Source organism: Calidris pugnax, unplaced genomic scaffold (genome assembly GCF_001431845.1).
Source record: "Calidris pugnax isolate Ruff unplaced genomic scaffold, ASM143184v1 scaffold69, whole genome shotgun sequence".
Taxonomy (NCBI): domain Eukaryota; kingdom Metazoa; phylum Chordata; class Aves; order Charadriiformes; family Scolopacidae; genus Calidris; species Calidris pugnax.
Genome location: NW_015090859.1, coordinates 594392 through 616111, shown reverse-complemented (window position 1 = coordinate 616111; position 21720 = coordinate 594392). Strand labels below are relative to the sequence as shown.

Sequence of the window (21720 nt, the reverse complement as noted above, 5' to 3'; positions counted from 1 at the left end):
GCATAGGAATTTGTACAAAATAGTGCTCCCACTATTACGGAAAACACAAAGCCCTCTTGTAGACACCTTCGTGTAAAGATGGTGGAACATCTAAGTAAGTGGATAAAATCATCAGAGTCCTATTCATATTTACACTAGTTGTAATAAATGCTTATCATGGAGCTCAGAAACAGCTTTTAACAGTTGGGCTCTTATAAAGACACAAATAGCGGAAGTGATAAACTGTACAAACAATTACAAACAGAGAACAGGCTCTCCAGCAAATATGGTGCTCCTCATCTCTCCAAAAGCTAGAGCTGCCTGCAAACCTTTCTGTTATGAGTCACAGCTTACATTACTGGTGCTGTCCTAGAAAGCACCCTGGTCTCAAAAGCTTCCACAAACTCACTCTGTGTAAATATTGTAACAAAATAAACAATGCAGAAGCTTATGCAAATATTGGCGGTTTTCAACTGATAGATTACAAAGGGAAAGTCTTCATATCCTGCAGGAAATAAACACTAAATCTATTGTTTTAAAGTCACTGTCGTAAGAGGCTTTAGGGTAGGAAGAAAGGGAGACCAGGGTAAACAGAATAGACCTCAAAGTTAAAAGGCGGTTAAAAGCCTTTCCATCACCATTGGCATCGAAATGTGGCATTAAAGAGGATCAATATTTTACAAGAGAATGTTATAGACTAAACAGGCTGTCGTGAGGCTTTCTTTGCATCACATGCACAACAGTGTATTGTCTCTCCAAGTAAACAGAAAACCTAACCTTGAATGTATTTTCACATATACTCCGCTACACATAACCACATTACATGTTGGAATGAGTATTTTCTGACCTGGTGTCTGCAGACCCGCATGAAGACTGAAAAGCCAAGACATCATGTCCAACTCTACCACACAGCAGTGTCTAAGCAGCGTTTCCCTTTGCATTTATTGGATACTATTGCACAAGTCAGACATTCATGTCTGTGACCTCCTAAACAAATACTATGGTTTGAAATACATGTGTAATATATAGTTACGGGGAATGGGGAGGGAGAAAAAAAAGCAACTGATTTATATTTACTTGATATCCTGCTACATCATTTCCATTTCTTGATTTGTTATAGTGACTGTTTTCACAAGAGCTAGCACTGTAATAGAAAATAGAATCTGCTTCAAAAGAGGGTAAGTACAAAAGAGGAGTATCACTGTGTACCAAAACCTGCAAAGTACCAAACCATAAATGGAGCTGAAGTGATACTATCATCACCATTCCCATGGTTTGGAGCAGGGCCTAGAAATCTGGCAAGGAGTAGGGTTGTTTGTTTTTTTCCTCAGATGTACTTGTCGCCACTCCTGTGACAACCTGCCTACTGAGTTATTTAAAACAGTACCTGCAGTTACTATTTTGAGGCTGACTGAGTAATCAACAGTTATATACAGGGGTTTGAAGTTATCTGATACTTTAGGTGACCACACCCCTTCCTTATACCAGTGATCATGATAGTTTACATAGTTTTAATTATTTTTGTGGGCAGAATCCTGGCCTCGCTGATTTACCCACGCTCATAATTTACCCTACATACACACAAGTTGTAAATATCACTGAAACCTAAGCCATAATAATAAGCAGTGCTTCCCTTTTGTAGGGAAACAACACATCTGTCCTAGAGCCATGGAACCCAGAAAGCTGCCGTGGCCCCATTACAAATACTCCTTTGCCAACTTAATCTCACCTGTACTTCTGAATCGGCATCAACATGCTGGAGTTGAAACCAGGTGTCTCTGTTATGATACTTCTGCAGATCTTCCTTCTGTATAGCTACCTTTCCTGCAAATAAAACAAACCAGAAGCACAGTTTAAGACATGCTATAGCTCACCCAAAGTACATTTTCATCAAATACAAGTTTTAAAACAACAATTTAACATTCAAGAAAGGCTTCAGAGCAAAGAAATGTTTCTTCAGGGCATACTTCTTTACACAATGCATAATTCTTTCTGATGAGCAGCTTTTTCCACTTCATATTGTGAAAGACTTCAAAATTCCTAACATCATACTCACCTAACAGACTGAAGTACTGGGCTCTGTGGATGAGCCTATAAGTACGCTTATAGCAAAAATATCATTATTACTACTTTGACATGAAAAACTTGTAAGAGGAAAAGCTCAAAAGTGGTTGGAGAGAAGGGGGGTGTTTGATTCCGATTTTTGAGGAACAATCCCAAAAGAAAGTTTATGCATGGGGTTATTGCTAACAGTATTTTACAATTAGGCTTTTCACTATATATTTTTGTAGAAGAAAGTCAGCAAGTAGAGATGTCAAGTCACAGCTGATTCACAGATCTGCATTTTGAGGTTCTGTTGACCTCCCTCCCTCACTCAAATTGCATTCTGCAATCCAGAGCCACCAAGGTACTACCCCTGACTGTACAGAGGGGGAAAAATAATAAAAAAAAAAAAAACATGACACCACAAAACACAGTAAAGCTTTCCTCCTCATCCTTTTTAACCCCTCTTGCCCCCTGCAACAGCAGCCAGTTCCATGTTATGAACTAAGGTACATGCATGCTAAGGAGCTAATATATATGTAAAGCTGAAACTTTTATCTTGTCCAGTCTCTCTCAGGCATTACGTAAAGCACTCTCTGAGGGGCAATGAAACTTTTTCCAAGCGTCTTTCTTTGTATATACAAAGCAGAGCATGGCATGCCTGAGAAGCACGTGATACTCAGAAAGGAGCTTTAGGCTGGGTGGTTCCCTAGACACTGAGAAAAGCAGCACGTTCAAAAGGAAAGAATCCAGGACAGTTCATGAGCCTTGAGAAAACTGGTTTTTGGCAATGTGGTTTGGGAGCAGACTATCTCTGTTAGGGTGATTTCCTCGCACACAGTTTGCAACCACTGCGTTGCTACAGAAACACGGACTTTTTTTAAAACAAGTCCTGCTAGAAAAAACATATACAAATGAACACAGTCTTAATGGGAGAGAGATTTTCAAGACTTCCCAGAACCATGCATTTTGGCCAGAGGTCAGTGATACATTACCCCAGCAAATGTTAACAGGACAAATTTAAAGAATAAATTAAAAAATCCACAGGATGGAAGTCTACAAAAGTGGTAAACACAAAGTATTCTCCCTTCTGAAATCTAGAAGCTTACTAAAGTCTCAGCAGGAAGTTATGACATCCCACTGCTCCCTCAAATTTTAGACTTTTCCTTTAGCTGTTGCTGGATGGCTCCACCCAGCCCTCCTATTTGCTGGGCTGCTCTGTGTACCCTGCTGCAGCTGCAGCCGCATTCTTCTGTCACCCTCGGGCTGCTTCTGGTGACAGTTTCCAGATTTCCAGTCCTAGTTTCTGAACTACTCTGCCATCCTTCTACAGCTGCCCACTGTAGTATCTGCCAGGGTTTCTGCTCTGGCTTCCACAGAGCTGCTGACCCATTAGTCCTAAATCTTGCTCATTCTGCCCTCGGCGCTCTCTTCCTTTTGCTCGCTCTTTAGAGATTACCAGATCCATCTCCTGACAAACATTAAACTAGAGATTAACGAGGCAGATTCTTTAGCAGGCTCTTTATTGGATATGCAGAGCAAGTGACTTGAAACTTCTTAGAAAAGCAATAACTGAAATACACTAACCTACAAAATAATATGGCAGAAAGGGAAAATAAGACGTGAACTGTGCTGAACAGAAGACACCAAGTTACCCCGCTGAGAATCACTGTAACAATGTCTGTGTATTTTCAAAGCTTCTACTTATTCTTCAACCACATCAGTTTGTGGGCAACCTAGTTTCTCTAAAACATTTTGAGAGAGGAATTTAAATGCATGACCTTTCAATAATTGCTTTGGTCCTCATTTGAAACTGTTTACTTTCACTGCTTGCTATCCTCACTGTACCCTTTAATCTCTTGCAGAAATCCTCCACCCAACTGCAGTGTAGCATGCACTTCCCAAACACCATCGCCTCTATCTTTCAATCAGCCTCATTTGCATCCGCAGTCACCTCCCGTGCAAGGAACGTCCTTGCAGAAAACTCAAGGACGAGTTCACCAACATCTGCACCTATCTGTAGCATAAATGGTGTTATCACTGTCCCCTTTTTCAGCAGGGAGTTCCACTGCCCTCTGCATCAAGGTTGGCAAGATAACCCAGCCGGGTCTGACCATACAGTCAGTATGTAATTGCAGCACATGTTTGGAGGCAATGATATACATACCTCCAGCTCCAAAAGGGTTAACATGGTGGAACAACTGTTTTGATTAGGAAACTGTTTGAACAGCACTGTTTGCTCTGCACACAAGCAAGTCTTATTAATGAGTGAAACTTATTGACTAGGCTGGCTGGAATCCAGGGGTTTTCACTGTATACTAAACGATCCACAGAGGATAAAAATCTACTATGAAAAAAAAAAAGGGGGGGAAGGAAGGGGGGGGAATAAAAAAAAAAAAAAAAAAAAGGCCTACACTTTGGCTAATCTAAACATATACAAAGATATATTACTGATAGGGCAGATTGTTTGATCTGCCCTGTTAAACAATTCTCTGTGTACAGGAGCGCCCTGCACAATTTCTGTTCATAAAACTCTTTGCCTGTGCCGGCTGTGTCCATACTCTCACTCAACCCACACTCCTCCTCCTCACCACCAGGCTCACACGAGGCACTGTGCAGGTTCTGAGCACGGTCAGGTCCTGCCCTCCTCTACACAGTCACTGCTCTGCCACCAGCTGAACTACGTCTGACCTGGCTCAACCAACTTCTAGCCTCCCCAGAACTAGGTGAAGTCTAGGCCAATAATCACAAGCTGTTGGCACCTGTCGTTTGACCTGACACTACACGATAAGAGCCTACAACTCTCCTTGAAGATAAACCTGACACAAGAGGTCAGAAAGGTTTACCACCACTCAGTTACAGGACATTTTCCTCTTTGTGGCTCTTCGGCGCGCTCCCAAACTCGAGCCCATTGTCCCATGCTCTTTCTCAAGACTTGGGTGCCTGCCAGGCAGCGGTGAGAGACTCCAAAACTTGCACCTGAGGCGAGGCACCCGGCCACTCCTCCTGGTTTCCTCAGAGCTGCCTCAGGCTGCAGAGACTCTGGGCTCTGTTCAAGCTTTTCGACACCGTATGGGAGGAGGCAGGAAAACAGCAGAGCACGCTGAACTATGTACGGTGTGACTTCAAAACTTAGTTCTAAGTTACGTTTTTAGAAATTAGATTCTCAGCAATAAGACCAGCAACGATGAGTTAAAAGCGTTCTTCTCATCTGAACTAATTTCTTTCCAAAGTCTGACATTCACCTTGAGTTGAGGGGAGGGTAGCGAAACCCCACGCACTCCTACACGTTCTTCACCATATGGCAGCAACGTCCCCACGTCCCCTCAGTTGAGACTGAACAGATCTTCACTGGTACACTTAGAAATTCTACGCCCTGTGTTCAAAACCAAGATGCGACATGCCACACCTCACCACTTCCTTCTGCGAATCTCTCTTTGGGGGAAAAAAAAAAAAAATCTACCAACAACCTATTATTTCAAACACATAGCCAGCTCATGGATGAATGAAGTTACCAACTAGGGCCTGGATGGTCCTAAGGGTGCAAATTCCACTTTACAATCCCTGGTGCAAACTGATTTAAGAGCCTCCTACTTTCCCCACCCCTGTACCCCTGTCATTGCAGTAGGCTGTACTGAAACTGTTGAGGAAACTGATCCAAACAAAAAAACACTAAACAATGAAAATAAACATTCTGGGGGAGGAAAAGGGAAGTTTCAGGGGTCATATGTGGGTGTTGTTGGCATTTTTAACACACAGATCGTTTCAACTGACCTGTTTTATGGTTTCCCCACTCAAGAGAGTCACATTAACACAGCTAGAAGATAGCAGGTAGCAGAAGGTCAGTAATTTGGGCACAGAAGCAGAAATATGCAACAGAGATGGGTAGGGATTTCTGGCTTCACTGCTTTGGAAAGTGGCTGTGGAAGCACCACACCCTCAAGTGCCCATCCCTCACTGGAGTTTCAAATGTTCTTCCCAGGCAAGTCAATGCAGCCCATTAGCTTCTCCGTGGTCGTGCCTGGGCTTGTTCATTCAGGGTCTAACAATTCCCTACAAAGATTAACAGAGTTGATAATTTGGCTCACGCATTCTCCATCCAGTCACAACTACCTTCTGTCTGGACTACCTGTTGGTGACAAAAGGATTAGGCACCAATTTGAGGATTACATCTCATCTTTTACTACTCATTTGCCAGTTTACAAAATGTTTGCTTCACAGCTGAGGTGTGAATATTTATGTCAGGTGCTAGATTAGCAGACAATATATTCCTTTACTGAAGTCAGACAGCAATAGGACAGAAGTTTGTAATTTCAGGAGGGCACCAGGCTCTACTAGAAAAAATGATTCAACAGTTATTTTATAGAACCCTAAAAACAAAGCACATCAGGAGCTCTCGTATCTTTGTCTTAAGTTATCTTTATCTTGGAATATTTGTACAGTGAAAACTACACAACATCATAGATTGCTGCCAGTCGAGCTGAAGCAACATAACGTAACATTTTTAATACAACATACTCCATTAACACTGACTGCGGTATAGTTAATTTACAGTAAAGGGTTAGGTTTGAGTCACTTGTTAGAAGGCCCCAAATGCCTAACTAATTCAGTCTTCTTACAGCTCTGAGCAGCAACTACTTTGCCTCCTATGTGCTGCAATATTAGGCAGTAAGAACATGGAAGCTAGTTCAGAAGTTGCTTCATGCTAGTATATTAAGTGCACAGAAACTGTATCAGTGAATTAAAGTAACTGATATGAAGAAGAGTCATTTGCAATAGCTGAAAAGGCTAAGAACAAATCAGAATCAATTTTAATCAACATTTTAGACTGTGAAAGCATTATGAAACTGTAATTACCTTGAAATCTCCAACATAGAAGCACTGCCACTGTTCCAGACTACCTGGGATTCTATAATTATATATATCAAAGGTTATCTGTCATCAAATGGAAGTACAGAAAGTTTGCAAGACAGAAAGGGCTAGATGCCTGCCTTGTTCAACAGCAGCACAAATTCACTCACCCCTCCCCTAACACAGAAAAAGACTGAAACAAGCTATCTCCCTACTTGAGGATTAGAAACATAAGGAAGAGAATTAGGGGTAACGTAAGGCTTCAGAGCCTTAGAAGCAGCAGAATGGCTCCCTCTCAGCTCCTGTGCAGTGCACCATGAAGCGCAAGCACTACTAGACTATCTGCTAGCATGGGTAAGAATTAGTGGTGACAATGGCAGAACTCTTCCAGCACAGCAGCAATGCATCCTTTACAGAGTACTGAAGTGTACTATATTTATTACTCCAGTGATGTTTGGTATTTTTAATAACTAGTCCAAATATAGTAAGAATATCACTTATGAAACCCATTTTTTCCCCTTTGTGGGATTTATCTTGGATAACAAGGCAGAGAAAAGGCAGCTGTGAGTAAGACATAGCTTCTATCCTTAAAAAAAGGAAGCTGCAGCATTGCATGGACTATCCTCTATCAGGGTAGTTTTCCTGGCCACAGTCTTAAAGAACATGCCTGGCTTATATGAAACTTCGACTCCTCCCTCCTGTTAAAAAAATAAACAAAAAGAAATAAGCAAGCAAAAAAAAAAAAACCACCACCACAAAACAAAAAAAAAAAAGTCACCATCAAAAGAAAAATCTACCCAACCACACCCCTGGTATCAATTCTCTGCCAGCTGTCCTCTGGGGCCTTGAAGCACCCACACATTTGAGAAAGGTGGTATAGCCCATGCCTAGTTGCCGTGGGAGAGCTGTCCTAAAATCTAGACTTGCAGTCACTGTTACCTGCCTTACAGTATGCAACAAGACCCTGATCGTGCTGCCTGCACTGAACAACCACCTTCTCCATCCCCTTCATCACCAGCCCCTTCTAAGTACTGCCACCAGAAGCCACTGCTAATGCACCTTCTTCACAGTCCCAGTGTTTGCTTAGTTCAAATAAGGCATAAAGCAGACAGAGGCTGCTTAACATCTGCTGCTGCTGAGATAAGTCGAGAACTGAATAAAATACAGAAAGCCCAGTTCAAACTACAGTAGTCAGAGGTGAGTTGAGAGGATGGATCTATGACTGTATTCCAAATACAGGTAGTATTAACACTGTCGTTTGATAAGCAGGAGGGCTGCATAAAAGGACAGTCGAGGTTCTAGCACATTATGCTCAGTAGTTTTGTTTATAATATGTGTACTTGTAAGAGGAAAAAGGAAAAATATGTATTTTTGAAAGCTCAACTTTGTTTTCCTGCTTTTGTGACAATCTGTTATGTTTAAAGATACTGCAAGTGCATCCTAACAATTTATTCTATGCAGAAAGTATTTATTTTAGGCTTCCTATGCAACAGTAGAGAATCTTCTCAGGATAATTCTAGTTTATAGCTTCTCAAGACTTGTCATTGTGGGACAGAGTCATCTGTTTCCTTTATTTCATTAGTAGCTATATTTATACTATACTGAGTAGACATTATTCCAATGTCATCCAACAGTACACTACAGAAACAGTAAACCAAGTTGTGACTGCTGCCTAAACCATAGTCAGGGTGGAGGAAACAGAGGAACACAATTTTCTATTGAAATCTTGATCTCTGCTTCGTGCTGTATTGGAAGATCCATTCCTCCACTTAGCTAGCAGGAAGCATTGTTTAGCAGGGATGATATTTTTTTCAATTTTTCTTTTAAGCCAATAAAATAATCAAAAGGTAATGCTTCAGCTATATTTGGGAGCAGTTAATGATAGATGGTTTGCTTGGACACTTGGTAATAATTGTGGCAATTCTACAAACACATCTCCTCAGCTTTGGAAGTAGTCATTAACAAAGGTCCAGGCACCTCAAACATCCAAGCCTCAAACAACTTTCAGTTCCAGGGTGTTTTCATTCCGTGAGTGTCCAAGAGCTATGATTTAGTTTCCTCTACTTTAGTCCACAGCAGCTAGGTTTAATTACCTCTAAAGGCAAATTTGTATTATTGCCTTACTTTGCTCCAGCTCATATAGTATTAAGCAGGAAGACAGTTACAACCTGCCAGGATACAATGGCCACAGGAGTTTCAATTTGTTGCAGAACACACCTAATAACCTCCATGAAGGTGATTTACAGCAGTTAAGTTATAGTAAATGTAATTAACAGAATCACTTGCTAGTTTTGTCCCCACTGACTTTCTGCTCCTTCACTGAAGAGCTTAGGCATTTCACATCCATGCTTTATTCAGTACCATTCCATCAGCATCCCCAACCAAGCCTCCTCCTCAGTCAGGAGTACCACAAACTTTGTTCTACAAGTTCTTACTCCCAATGCGGTACAGAGGCCAAGATTTGATATAGTGAATTTACTTCTTCCCCTCAGAACTTCACAGGGCATGCATTTCATTTTGTTCAGGTTCCTGCCTAACACAGATGTTAGCAAGTCAGTTACATGCATCTGTTACCAAAGCAAATGAAGTGCTGGGGGTAAGGGGAGGAGAAACAAATATGATTTATGATTTAAGTAGACAATAAATAATTGTTTACTTGTCACCTGAAGGGCATATGATATTAACCACTCTTTCAGCACAGTGTTAAATGACTTGGTGTGGCACATTTCCTGTTTTTTAACTGATCTATACATTCATGGTCACAGCCTGGCAGCCTGAACTGTTCATTACACACCTAGGAGAGCACTAGGTCAGCACATACCATGTAGATGGTTTTCTTCACTAAATCTAGCTCAATTATTAACACAAGAGAAAAGCCTTCTGTCCCACTGTATTGGCACAGCCTGCTTCATACAACATTTCTGAAAAGCTGAAAACTCCAAACATACTCATTACAGAACATATATTTATATTTGCCTTATTTAGCAGCACTACTATCCTAATATTCCATCTACTGCATCCAGCCAGAGGTATTTTTCCCCCCCTTACTACTGGAGGAGTACCAATTGACAGTTTTTTCGGGTTAACCCCATCTCCTCAATGTTTTTCTCATTGTAACAAGTAGATGGAAATAGTTATCCTATGTATTATACAGACACATGTTCCATCAAATTGGCCCACTACTCCTAGTTGGTCATTTGGAAACAAACAAATCTAATTTTAAATAGAATTTACCATTACTTTCAGTAGTACATTTCCTACTCAAAGCATTTAAATGTAATATATAAATCAGTATATAAACTCTAACCAGTAACAGCTGAGACACACAGTATCAATTAAACAACTTAGGACTAATTTATTTTCACAGTAACTGTATATTCGCTACATTGTATCTAAAAAAAAAAAAAGACAAGTCGTATTTCAGATCCACCGAGTTCTGCATTTTCTTTATTATATTTGCATTTCAACAAGCAGCCAAGATTCTTCTGAGATGCAGCTGGTTCAAGAGTTGTGTCTGTTTAGCTAATAAAATCCTACATGACTTCGCAAATTACAACTAGGAAAATGCAAATGTAATAAACAAACATGCAAACTTAAAGATACCTTTATCTGCACAATCCTCTCATCCTGTAAGCCAAAATACTACAGTATGTTCCAAAACGTATCGCTACACATGCGTTTCAGTTTCTGAATTTGTTTGGTTCTCCTCGGAAGTTTCTGTCAGAGGTTTCAGGGGGTTCTTGTTTTTCATTTTCTTGCCCCCGCTCCTTCCGCTTTTGGTGGCTTAAGCCTTCTCATCTGTCACACACTGAGTTGCGTTTCGGATGTTAAAGAATTTACCATCACAAAACAAACTTGTACTTCATATTTGAATAAATAAAAGCATGCCTACTCTGAGCTCCAGTCACCCTGGAAATCAGCATTACAACATCAAGAGAAAGTTCTGGCAATACTGAATAGTGATTCAAAATGAACTCTGCTAGCCAACCACTTTCAAATAATAGCTACTTGCCAAATTCTCACCATTTTGACACACATGCACTCTGTGTTCTCTCTCTGTCTCAAAACCAGCCAAACAAACAATGCAAACAGATGTTTTAAACGTAGCAGATCACATGGGAAATACAGGCAAATTCACAAGCTCAGTAACATCTGAACTTAAAATTAGGCTCCCTGGATGGAAGACACAACTCCCAATTGCCTTCTCTGAGAAAGTTCATTGCTGGTTGAGCACGGGTAACCACATTTGCTTCAGCATAAGTGTCTCATGATGACATACTATAACAAGTGACCTCTGTAATGCACACAAAGGACCCCTATTCGCAGAATTCAGCAGTTCTGGGAAAAGAGCCTAGTCTAAGCACTACTCTGACCAAGCTTTTTCAGTAGGGACCTCTTCCAAACCTCCCCTGCTCAAGGCTCTTCAAGAAAAGATCTCTTAAGATTGAACTGAAGATACACATAGAGGAGCTATTCCTTTTAAACATTGCAGACTTTGTTCCAATGAAAGAGTTCCCTACAATCTCAATGTAGACAGGTAACACCAGAATTTTGACTTTCAGTGCTACATCAGTATAGTAACACACCAGACTGCCTACCTATGGGTTCTGCAACACATACAAAAGTCAATGTTACTGTTTCCTGAAGAGGCAGTGAAAAATAGAAACCTGATCAATCATTCAGGCATCCAAACTAAAGTCTCTTTGTATCTTCTGCAAGTCCTTTGCACAAACTGCTCCCGGTACCTTTAAGACAAGATTACTCTAGCAGCTCCTGAAGAAAGAATTCCCCTCCGATGTCAGACCTTGATTATTAAAACAGAAACTTAGGAAACATGGAGAAAAGGAAAATTTGCACTTCTCCATCTGCAATTTCATAGGTCTGGCTTGTGTTAAATGTTCAGAGACCCTTGTTCCAGAAGAGGTAAGTAAAGCCCTGAGCAAGAAAAATCCTAGCCTATGGCTTGTTTATGGGTCACTGCTGCAGAAAATCGGTGACACACACAGGAGGATCAGATGAGGCAATTTCAACAATGAAAAACTCAATAGTTGAAAGAAAGGAGGTATTACTTTCACCTTAAAACGGGAAGCTAGAGCTCAGAGAGACCAAAAAGCTTTCCGAAAGCCTCCTCAAAAATCAGAAACTGCCCCCCTCCCCAGGATCCTAGATGCTGTACATACAGGAGCTCAGTTAGGGACATAAAGAGAATGATGACCTAGTTTCCTAGCTCATATGTAAAATCTAAAATGATAATTAAAGAAAGAGCTAGTTACTGCATGATAAACTAGCGTAATGTAAAGATACATAGGAAGAGATCTGCACCACCACTCTATCCACTTTAACATAATGCATTTTACAGAATTATACAAACTGTTGCTCAACATCAGTCTCCTCACTACAAGCTCTGTCAAGATATTCACACTTCATTGATAGGTATAGTCATGCTATAATGAACTAGAAGTAGTAAGTCAGTAGACTTACTTCAAAAGTCTCGGGAGTTGGACTAGATGATCTCTATGGTCCCTTCCAACTCTAAAAATTCAGTGAAATTCAGTGAAAAAGTAAGAGATAAAAAACTTTAAAAAAAAAAACAGCTAAAAAAAAAAACTTAAAGTGGAAACTGCTCCACTTAATAACAACTAGGCTTTTACAAGACTTTTATCCCTGAAGAGACTGGAGTGTCATGCAATTTGCTGCAGGTGAAATGCATAGAAAATGATATCTGGAAAAGCAGAGGTCTTGTCCATGTTAAACAGGCACTGGAAGTCTTTCAGAGCTATTCTGTAGACAATAGCTTGCTCTGATACTCTCTATAAAATCTGTCATCATTGTACTGTGAAGACCTATGACCAGTAGCGATTACACTGCATGTCATTAAGGTAGTCATAGTTTAACAATACTGCATGCAGGTAAGTGTAATGAGCCCAGGATTTTTCCTGTATTTAGGAAAAAAAAAAAATGCAGTACCAAATGATGTTGCCAACATTTAAACAATGCTTTATTGTGTATTTCAGTTAAACTGCAATCTGTATTTGCTGTCATAACTGACAGCATTTATCTCCCAGCCTTTTTTATGATATGTAATAATGAAGGCATTTTTGTCACTTGACAAAAAAGGACAATACTGAGCAGTACTCACCACTGTCATTGTCAGTCCTATCAAGACCCCAACTCATAAGGCTACATATGATCCAACAGTTAAAATCCAAGAGAAGTAAATCGTAAAGATAGTAATTTAAGAACACATACCTATGATGGAATCCCTTCGAAAAACATCTCTGTCAAAAATATAAAATGACAGATGACGAAAGGTCCGAGGAATTTCACAGTAAAAGTCTTCTCCATAGAAGGGGCTGGGTAAAAAAAGACAACAACATAGACAGAAACACACACACAGAAAAAAAGAAATTAGTGTTGGTGTCCTGGAGGAGCCAGACTACTTATACCTCACACCTAGAATATCACTCTGGACTGCGACGGTCTCTCCCACCCACGAAGGTGCACTTTCAAGCACTGCTGCACTTTGGCTCATTCCCAACTGTCTTAAGTGCCCACAGAACAAGATTTTTTTTAATGTGCAAAAAAGAACAGATACTTCTTTTTACCTGGAAAACAAGTGTCCTTAAACAAAGAGGGCAGAGAGCAAATTATTTGCTAACACACAGTGCCTTGAATAGGGGAGAGACGCCCCTGTTGCTGCACTGTGCTTACAATAGACCATTACAACACAGATCACAGAAGCGCACTCACACGAACAGGATGAGCCAAAATACAGTGTGGTTCATGGCATATATAGTTTTTATTATTAATTATTTGTTTTTAAAAGGATTTTGTTTATTTAAAAAAAAAACAAACACCTGCACTCATCACTTTCTTTTTCATCCCCTGCAAAGTTTCATGTTTAAAGTCAGATTCAGTCAATTGTTAGGAAAGTAAACCTTGGAGCTGGCACGAGGCGTGTTACCTGATACCTCTGCTTTTTGCCGTGATACCACTGATTTTTGCTTACTGGAATTGTATAGAGTAAGTTCCTTTACAGTAAAACCAGATTAAAAAAATATAAATACTATCTCAGCATGAAAAGCTCTTTAGAGACTTAAGGGGCTTTCTTTGGATCCTACCGTTTCATACAGAAAAAACCCCAACACCTCAGACACTTATTAGCAACCTTTTCAATTTCTCTCTGCCCAATTATATGGTTAAGGATTCACCCCTAAGAATTATAAGCATATATCAACACTGTCTAGTTTGACGAAGAGGAGGCTGAGGGGAGACCTCATCACTCTCTACAACTACTTGAAAAGACACTCTAGAGAGGTTGGTGCTGGTCTCTTCTAGCAGGTAATTAGTGACAGAACGAGAGGGAATGGCTTCAAGCTCCAACAGGGTAGGTTTAGACTGAACATTAGGAAAGAATTTTTCACAGAAAGAGTGGTCGGGCATTGGAACAGGCTGCCCAGGGAGGTGGTTGAGTCACCATCCCTGGATGTGTTTAAGAGTTGTTTAGATGTGGTGTTGGGGGGTATGGTATAGGGGAGAACTTTGTAGAGCAGGGTTGATGGTTGGACTCGATGATCCCAAGGGTCTTTTCCAACCTAAATGATTCTATCATTATTTATTCATTGACAAGTCTACCATTTTACAGAGATTTTTTTATTCCTAGTCACTCATGCTTCAGTAGAATTCAATTGGTGAATGCAATTTGAGCCATATGAACAAACAGAGCATGCACTGCAGATGTAGACTTAAAAAATAAATCTAATTCCAACAGGCCAACAGCCAGCAGGTTTTTTTTCTTCTTCTCCTTTTAAACACAGACCTCCTTAATGTCTTGGCTAAGCAAGAGAGACAGAATCATACTGCAGCTTTAATCATTATCAAAGGCTTTTTATGTTAGAAAACTAGATTTCCAAAAATCATTAATAGTTCCTTGCCTAGTCTTCACTGGCAACCTCTCTCCCCACAACTTGAGTGGATGAACCCCAAGGTGGGGAGGGACTGGGGGAGCAAAGTCCCTCCCACTCTAAGAGAAGATCAGGTTAGTGACCACCTGAGGAATATGAACATACAGAAGTCTATGATGCATCCCAGAGTCTGGAGGGACTTGGCTAATATAGTTGCCAATCCCCTCTCCATGATATCTGACAAGTCATGGCAGTCAGTTGAAATCCCCAGTGACTGGAAAAAGGGAAACATTGCACCCATTTTTAAAAAGGGTAGAAAGGAGGACCCTGGGAACTACCAACCTGTCAGCCTCACCTCTGTGTCTGCAAAGATCAATGGAACAAACCCTCCCAGAAGCTATGCTAAGGCACATGGAGGACCCGGGTGTGATTCAAGACAGCCAGCATGGCTTTGCCAAGGGTAAGTCCTGCCTGACCAACATAGTGGCCTTCTGTGGTGGAGTGACTACATCAGTGGACAAGGGAAGAGCTACAGATGCCATCTATCTGGACTTCTGTAAGGCCTTGGACACAGTCCCCCACAACATCCGTCTCTCTAAATTGGAGATACATGGATTTGATGGGCAGACTGTTCGGTGGATGAGGAATTGATTGGATGGTCATATCCAGAAGGCAGTGGTCAATGGCTTAACATCCAGATGGAGATCAGTGACGAGTGGTGTCCCTCAGGGGTCCGTACTGGGACCAGTACTGTTCAATATCTTCATCAATGACATAAACAGTGGGATCGAGTGCACCCTCAGGAAGTTTGCCAATTACACCAAGCTGAGTGGTGCTGTTGACAAGCCTGAGGGACAGGATGCCATCCAGAGGGACCTGGACAGGCTCAGGAAGTGGGCCCACGTGAATCTCATGAGGTTCAACCAGGCCAAGTGCAGGGTCCTCCACCTGGTTCAGGAGAACCCCTGGTATCAATACAGGCTGGGGGATGAAAGGATTTAGAGTAGCCCTGCGGAGAAGGACTTGGGGGTGTTGGTGCATGAGAAGCTCAATGTGAGCCAGTAATGTGTGCTTGCAGCCCAGAAAGCGAACCACATCCTGGGCTGCATCAAAAGAAGCGTGTCCAGCAGGTCAAGGGAGGCGATTCTGCCCCTATACTCTGCTCTCATGAGACCCCACCTGGAGTACTGCATCCAGCTCTGGGGTCTTCAGCACAGGAAGGACATGGGTCTGTTGGAACAGGTCCAGAGGAGGGCCATGAAGATGATCAGAGGGCTAGAGCACCTTTCCTATGAAGACAGGCTGAAAGATAGGGGGTTGTTCAGCCTGGAGAAGAAAAGGCTCCAGGGAGACCTTACTGTGGACTTTCAGTATTTAAAGGGGGCTTATAAGAAAGATGGGGACAAACTTTTTAACAGGTCCTGCTGCAATAGAACAAGAGGTAATGGTTTTAAACTAAAAGAGGGAAGATTTAGACTAGGTATAACAGACACTTTTTCCAATGAGGGCAGTGAAACCTGGCACAGGTTGCTCAGAGGGGTGGTAGATGCCCCATCCCTGGAAACATTCAAACTCAGGTTAGATGGGGCTCTGAGCAACCTGATCTAGTTGAAGATGTCCCTGCTCATTGCAGTAGAGGTTGGACTAGATGATTTTTTAAAGGTCCCCTCCAACCCAAACTATTCCATGATTTTACATCACCATATATTTTTACTTGTATTACTGCCTACAGTAAAAATACACTTCCCCAGAACTGTCACATTCCCTTAAGGACTAGCTGACAAATCTCACTCAAGACACACAGGCACTGCAAATTAGCTAACCACTCTGTGTTTGAAGGGAATATGCCACATTAATGTCATGAAGTCCAGAGACATCACTCAATATTCTGTAGGAACGCTATTTAAGTCACTACTCCACCAACCACATGGAAGAACACACTGAATAAACAACAAAGCCCAAGGCTTACCTACAGGTTAAATTTCCACCACTGAAACTGTTTCCCATTCCTGGAAACAAATGCATCCAGCTGTAAGTTATGGCAACCAATGTGAGCCCCACTCAGTCATCCCTACTGTGAAAGGCAGGGGAGAAAATCTAACAGCTGGAAATGGCAGCTGGTTTGGACTTGGTAATTGTCCCAATTATCCTCTCCAATTCAGAACTCTTGATTATGTCCTCTTTACACATTCTGCTCCAAGAGGTTTTATTCAGAATCAAGAATTCAGCAGCCACTGCTTCAGGCACAGAAGATTTGAGTTCTTTGGTTTCTACCAAACTGGGAACTATCTGACTGTCCCAGCAGCCATTCTGTTGCTGGCAGCCCCGAGGGCCTCTGTGCACATCACCTGGTGCAAGTTTTCACGCACAGGCTTCACCCAAGGGGGCTACACAAATTCATAAACATTGCCCAAATATCTAGTGCATTATACATGCAAAACACTTGCATCGTTCCGAGCCCTAATACTCTGTTCAGCCATAAAATTGTCCTTTCTGCTGGAAGAACACAACAGATGAATTTACTCGCTAATGACCTTAGAATGAAACAATACTTAATGAACTGTGGATTATATACCCAGTTCTCTATCAAGAACACAAGGGAAGCTTCAGTCTACTGGAATTCTAAAGGCAATGTAAATACAAGTGAGACTTATACTGAGCATACTTTAATTCAGCTCAGCTGATTCTGGGGGAAAGAACAAGGAAGAGACAACAACTGGGGCCTTTGGCAAGTCCCTTATTCATGTTTGTCACTGATAGTGGTTGGGGGCAGAAAATACCTAAGAGCACACTACAGAAAAACAAACACAAGATTCAGAAAAGCAGAGTGGACAACAGGAAGCATCTAGTCCAATACATGGTATCAGAAAGAGACTGATTAACAGAACAAATGCTATAAAGGCTGATTTAGCTGTGCAGGGACCACATCTGGGCACTACTTCTAGGCACAAGGCTTATTAGCCTGAGCAGTGCCTGCTGGCCAGTACTCTTCACAGGACACATTGTTTGCGGCTGCTGTCAACAGAAGACATGCTTTGTTCTGCTCTTGGGCTTTCCCCCTTGTAGATTCACAACCTTTCATCACTCAGGTAACACTCCTGAGGTGTACTACATTCTTAATTAATGTAAGCAAGCAGATTTCCAACATAATTGCATTCACTCTGCACCAGACAATTAGCAAAGTTTTAACTGTGAGAACACACATGAAGATAAGTTTTATATCCCCCTGCCCCAATCTTGTGTAGCTCTGCAGAAACAGTATCTTCTTTCTGAAGGAATCAAAAGTAACCACGCAAATGCTTCCAGCTTCCACTTAAATGTGTGCTTTTCCTCCATGTATCTCTTCAGAATAGTACTCGCTTTGTCTCCCACCCAGACCTGAAGAGCAAGAGGTCGCAGCAGTCAAACCCCATGATTTATTTCCCAAGCTAACTTATCTTGAGCATGAGCCCCAGGGCTCCAGAATGGTTTTTCCAAAAGAACAGCTAAATCCCTCCCCCAGTGTCCCCTCTCTCCCAAAAGCCAGAATTAGCCTGATGGGGCTTCGGTGAATACTTTTATTTTGACATAGCAATTAATAAAAAGCAGCAGCATCTGCCTACACAGCCCTCAGGAGTCTGACAAGATCCTCCAAAACAAATACAAGAACTAGCCTGGCAGAAAACTCAGGAATCTTTCAGAACCAAGTGAGTTCAGATTCAACTTCCAGGTTTTGAGTTAAGCTTGCTTTGTAGATTAACCAACCCTACGCTGAGGAGAAGTTTCAATCGTTCAAAGAAGAGGAGAAATAATGAGGACCCCCTACCCCAATCTTGCAGCGTAGGCTGCAGATCAGTATGGTCACAAAGGAAGGGCACGGACAAGACCAGTGTTGTCGTTATTTCAGTTTCTTCTGGACTCCAAATAAGTGACAGGATATAACTGCTGAGCGCAGGATCTTGCTAGGACAAGTCAGTAGGTCTCCACTGTAAATGCAATTCAGCTCCTTCCAAGCTGAATATAAAAGCATTTTCAAACCCAGCTTCCTCAATAAAGACTACTAAACTTGGCAAAATTTAAAAGAAATTACTAAAACTGTTCTATCAGAGCAATGACAAGAGTAGCAGTGCAGTTATCAACTACTATTTAGTTATGAAGCGAGGCTTGTTCCTCCATCACTGTCTCTTGTTTTTCTGACAGGATTAGAAACTACAGAGAAAAACCTGTACCAATTTTTAAATCCTTGTTCCAAGCTTTCAGGCAGACTGACTCTGGAGCTGCTTGACTCCTTCAAGGCCTAACTCTGTAGCCTTCTACTCCACTCTGTTTTCCAGTCCATACCCATCACCTTGCTATGCTCTCAAGGAGGGAAGGTCAATCTCAGCAGTCCTTCTTCCAGAAAATGCAGGGCTCTCTTGCTGCACAGCTTTTATAAAGCCCCTACCACCGACACATACACTAATCAATCCTTTCCCTAGGATGGCAGCTGTTATGACAGAAAAGACCAAAAAAAATTCAAGTATAAGTGTAAAGAACAGTGCAATGGATTTGAATCTTCAGGCATACTCTTCCCTCAACAAAAAATTGCTTGTTCTGAATGCTCATCAGAGCAGGAATACCAGGAAATCAAAACCAAGAAGTTCCCTCTAGGTATTGTTTCACTCCCAGTACAGCTATCCAATTTGAAATGGGAAGGGCTTAAGGTATCTATTTTTGAATCTCTTCTAATGTGAGTTTTGGCAATGGATATTTTTAGGAAGAGACAGGGAAGGAGAAGAGAAACAAATTACTGTGCAGATCAAGTGGAATGAGAGCAAATAAGGAAGAGAATCCTTATATCAAACATGATGAATGGGAACTTCTTCCCCGAGGAAAAGTTCAAAATTTGTTCACTTTTATACCTTTTACTAAACTCCAGAGGCACAAATGCAACTTTAATTCTGTACCTTGAGGTATCGACTGAAATCATTGCAAATAACATTAACAGAGAGGAATAGGCTTCATAAAATAAATCTCAGTGCAGAAACATTTATTTCATTTCAGGCTGTGTTGCAAAACCTCGTGCTTGTTTCTCAACACTTAGGATTCGCCAAAGCAGTTCTGTTTTTGTTTTGGCACCAGCACTTCAGTGGATGAAGTGAAAGAGTTGCATGATGAATAATAATGAAACCCCACAAACCAGAATTCTTTGTGCATGGATTATTTTTTTTTTTTTAACTGCTTTTGTGATTGAAAGTAAGGACTATTAATATGCCACAGACAACTCCACATCCTATTTTAAAATGTTTAGAAATACTGGATTCATCCTGTTGCATGAACTGAAGCCCAGAGTTCACATTGCCGTGTGAGCTGGAAGCAAAATCAGTCTGTACAAAGGAGTACACTTGTTTGTTTCTACTACTAAGCTTTTTTTACTACTTGGCTAATACCTTTTATACTATGCTTTGCAGCGTATGTAAAGGGAGTCGGGTAAAGAAGAGAAGGTTTATTCAAAGCCGATACAGCAAGCCAAAAAAAATCTGAATGCACTTCAGTCTCCTACTAGACACAGAGCTACAAGACAACAGGCAAGTAAGACAGGCTCTGTAAGAGCCAAAGTTGGCAGATGTCATGGTAGCTTCCTTACACAACTTATTAAAAATACCTAGTATTATATTTGAAGCACAGATTTGGCAGAGGACACACAGCAGGAAGTTAATGGCACACAAGGCAACATCTAAATCCAAACATACTACTTATACCCACTGTTAGAGAGCAGGCTGCAGTCTTCCAGACATCTACCGAGCTTCAGCTCATTTTTCCTCGTATAGCTGCGCAGAGGCACCCAGATGGACAGTGCTGTGTTATAGCCAAAACCACCCTTACTTCACAGAGAAAAAAATTAAGCAGTGCACATTTTCTCAACCCTGTGCTCAGAAGAGAGAGACAGACACGCTAGCTATAGTTATCATCCTCACTTGACAGTTGCTGGTTTGGCTCAATGAGGCTTATAGGGATTATGATAACTTTAAGCAGCAGCCGTTTGGCCCCCAGTCACCTCTTAAAATATTCTGTAAGATGACACACACAAACAACAGAAGTCACATTACAGCTGCATTTATTTTTTTTTTTTTTTAATCACTCAAAGCAGCCTACAACACCAACAATTGTTACTCACATTGGTGCCTTTTTGTGTGGATAAACGCTCTCATTCATAAACCCTGCCTTGAGTCTCAAGGCTCACTTCAATTCTCCTCCTTCCATTAAGTCTTCCTTCCCTTCCTGGTGACCTTCCCAGCTGGATTACTTCCCTACACAACCATACAGTCCTTGCCTTCAATAATACCCCTGACGAGGCTGAAGCTGTACCCATACTCATCCCATTCCCTTAAAGGCTTGGCTGAAGCTGTACCCATACTCATCCCATTCCCTTAAAGGCTTGGGTTGTTTTCAGAATTAAAGTCTATTGGTATTAGGAATTCAAGGCACAGTTAGATGTAGTTGAGTATAGAAGATGGCAGGCCCTGGGGCAGACAGCACACCAAGTGGTGAGCTGGAAGTGCAGAGAAGAAAAGCTACAGAACACGCAGACAGCAGAACATGCTACAACACCCAGCTCAAGGCCTCTTTTACTTAAGGCCTCCAGGCTGGGGAAAGTTATTTCAAGGAGGTGAGCTGGCAACATAAGAATATGGAAGTAGCTTATGGAACTAAGTCGGGTAGAACAGCTAATTTTGGCAACGCTCCAACTAAGGGAAACAACTTTGTGTTTAGAATTTGAGAAGTGGCCTGCATCCAAGATGTTATCGAACACGAGAGAAGTTTAGCTATGCAGCCACGAACTCCAAACATAGGAAAATACAGGCTTTAAAGCAAGCCTAAAATTAAAAAATAACAACATTAAATAGGGAAGTAGAACCACTTAAGAGAAAGTTCTGAGAGCTACTGATTGAATTTGTTAACTCATCTAATCGTAAAACAAAGA

General features: G+C 41.4%; 1 protein-coding gene across 1 annotated transcript in view; it reads right to left on the bottom strand.

Annotated features, from left to right (window-relative positions):
• Window positions 1–21720, bottom strand: part of RASA3 (RAS p21 protein activator 3) — a 104619-nt gene that overhangs the window by 77738 nt on the left and 5161 nt on the right. The window contains exons 2-3 of the mRNA XM_014944191.1: window positions 13123–13226; window positions 1709–1803 (exon numbers count right to left, since the gene is read on the bottom strand). Of these exons, the coding sequence (XP_014799677.1) occupies window positions 1709–1803; window positions 13123–13226 (199 nt within the window). The remainder of the gene's footprint in view (window positions 1–1708; window positions 1804–13122; window positions 13227–21720) is intronic.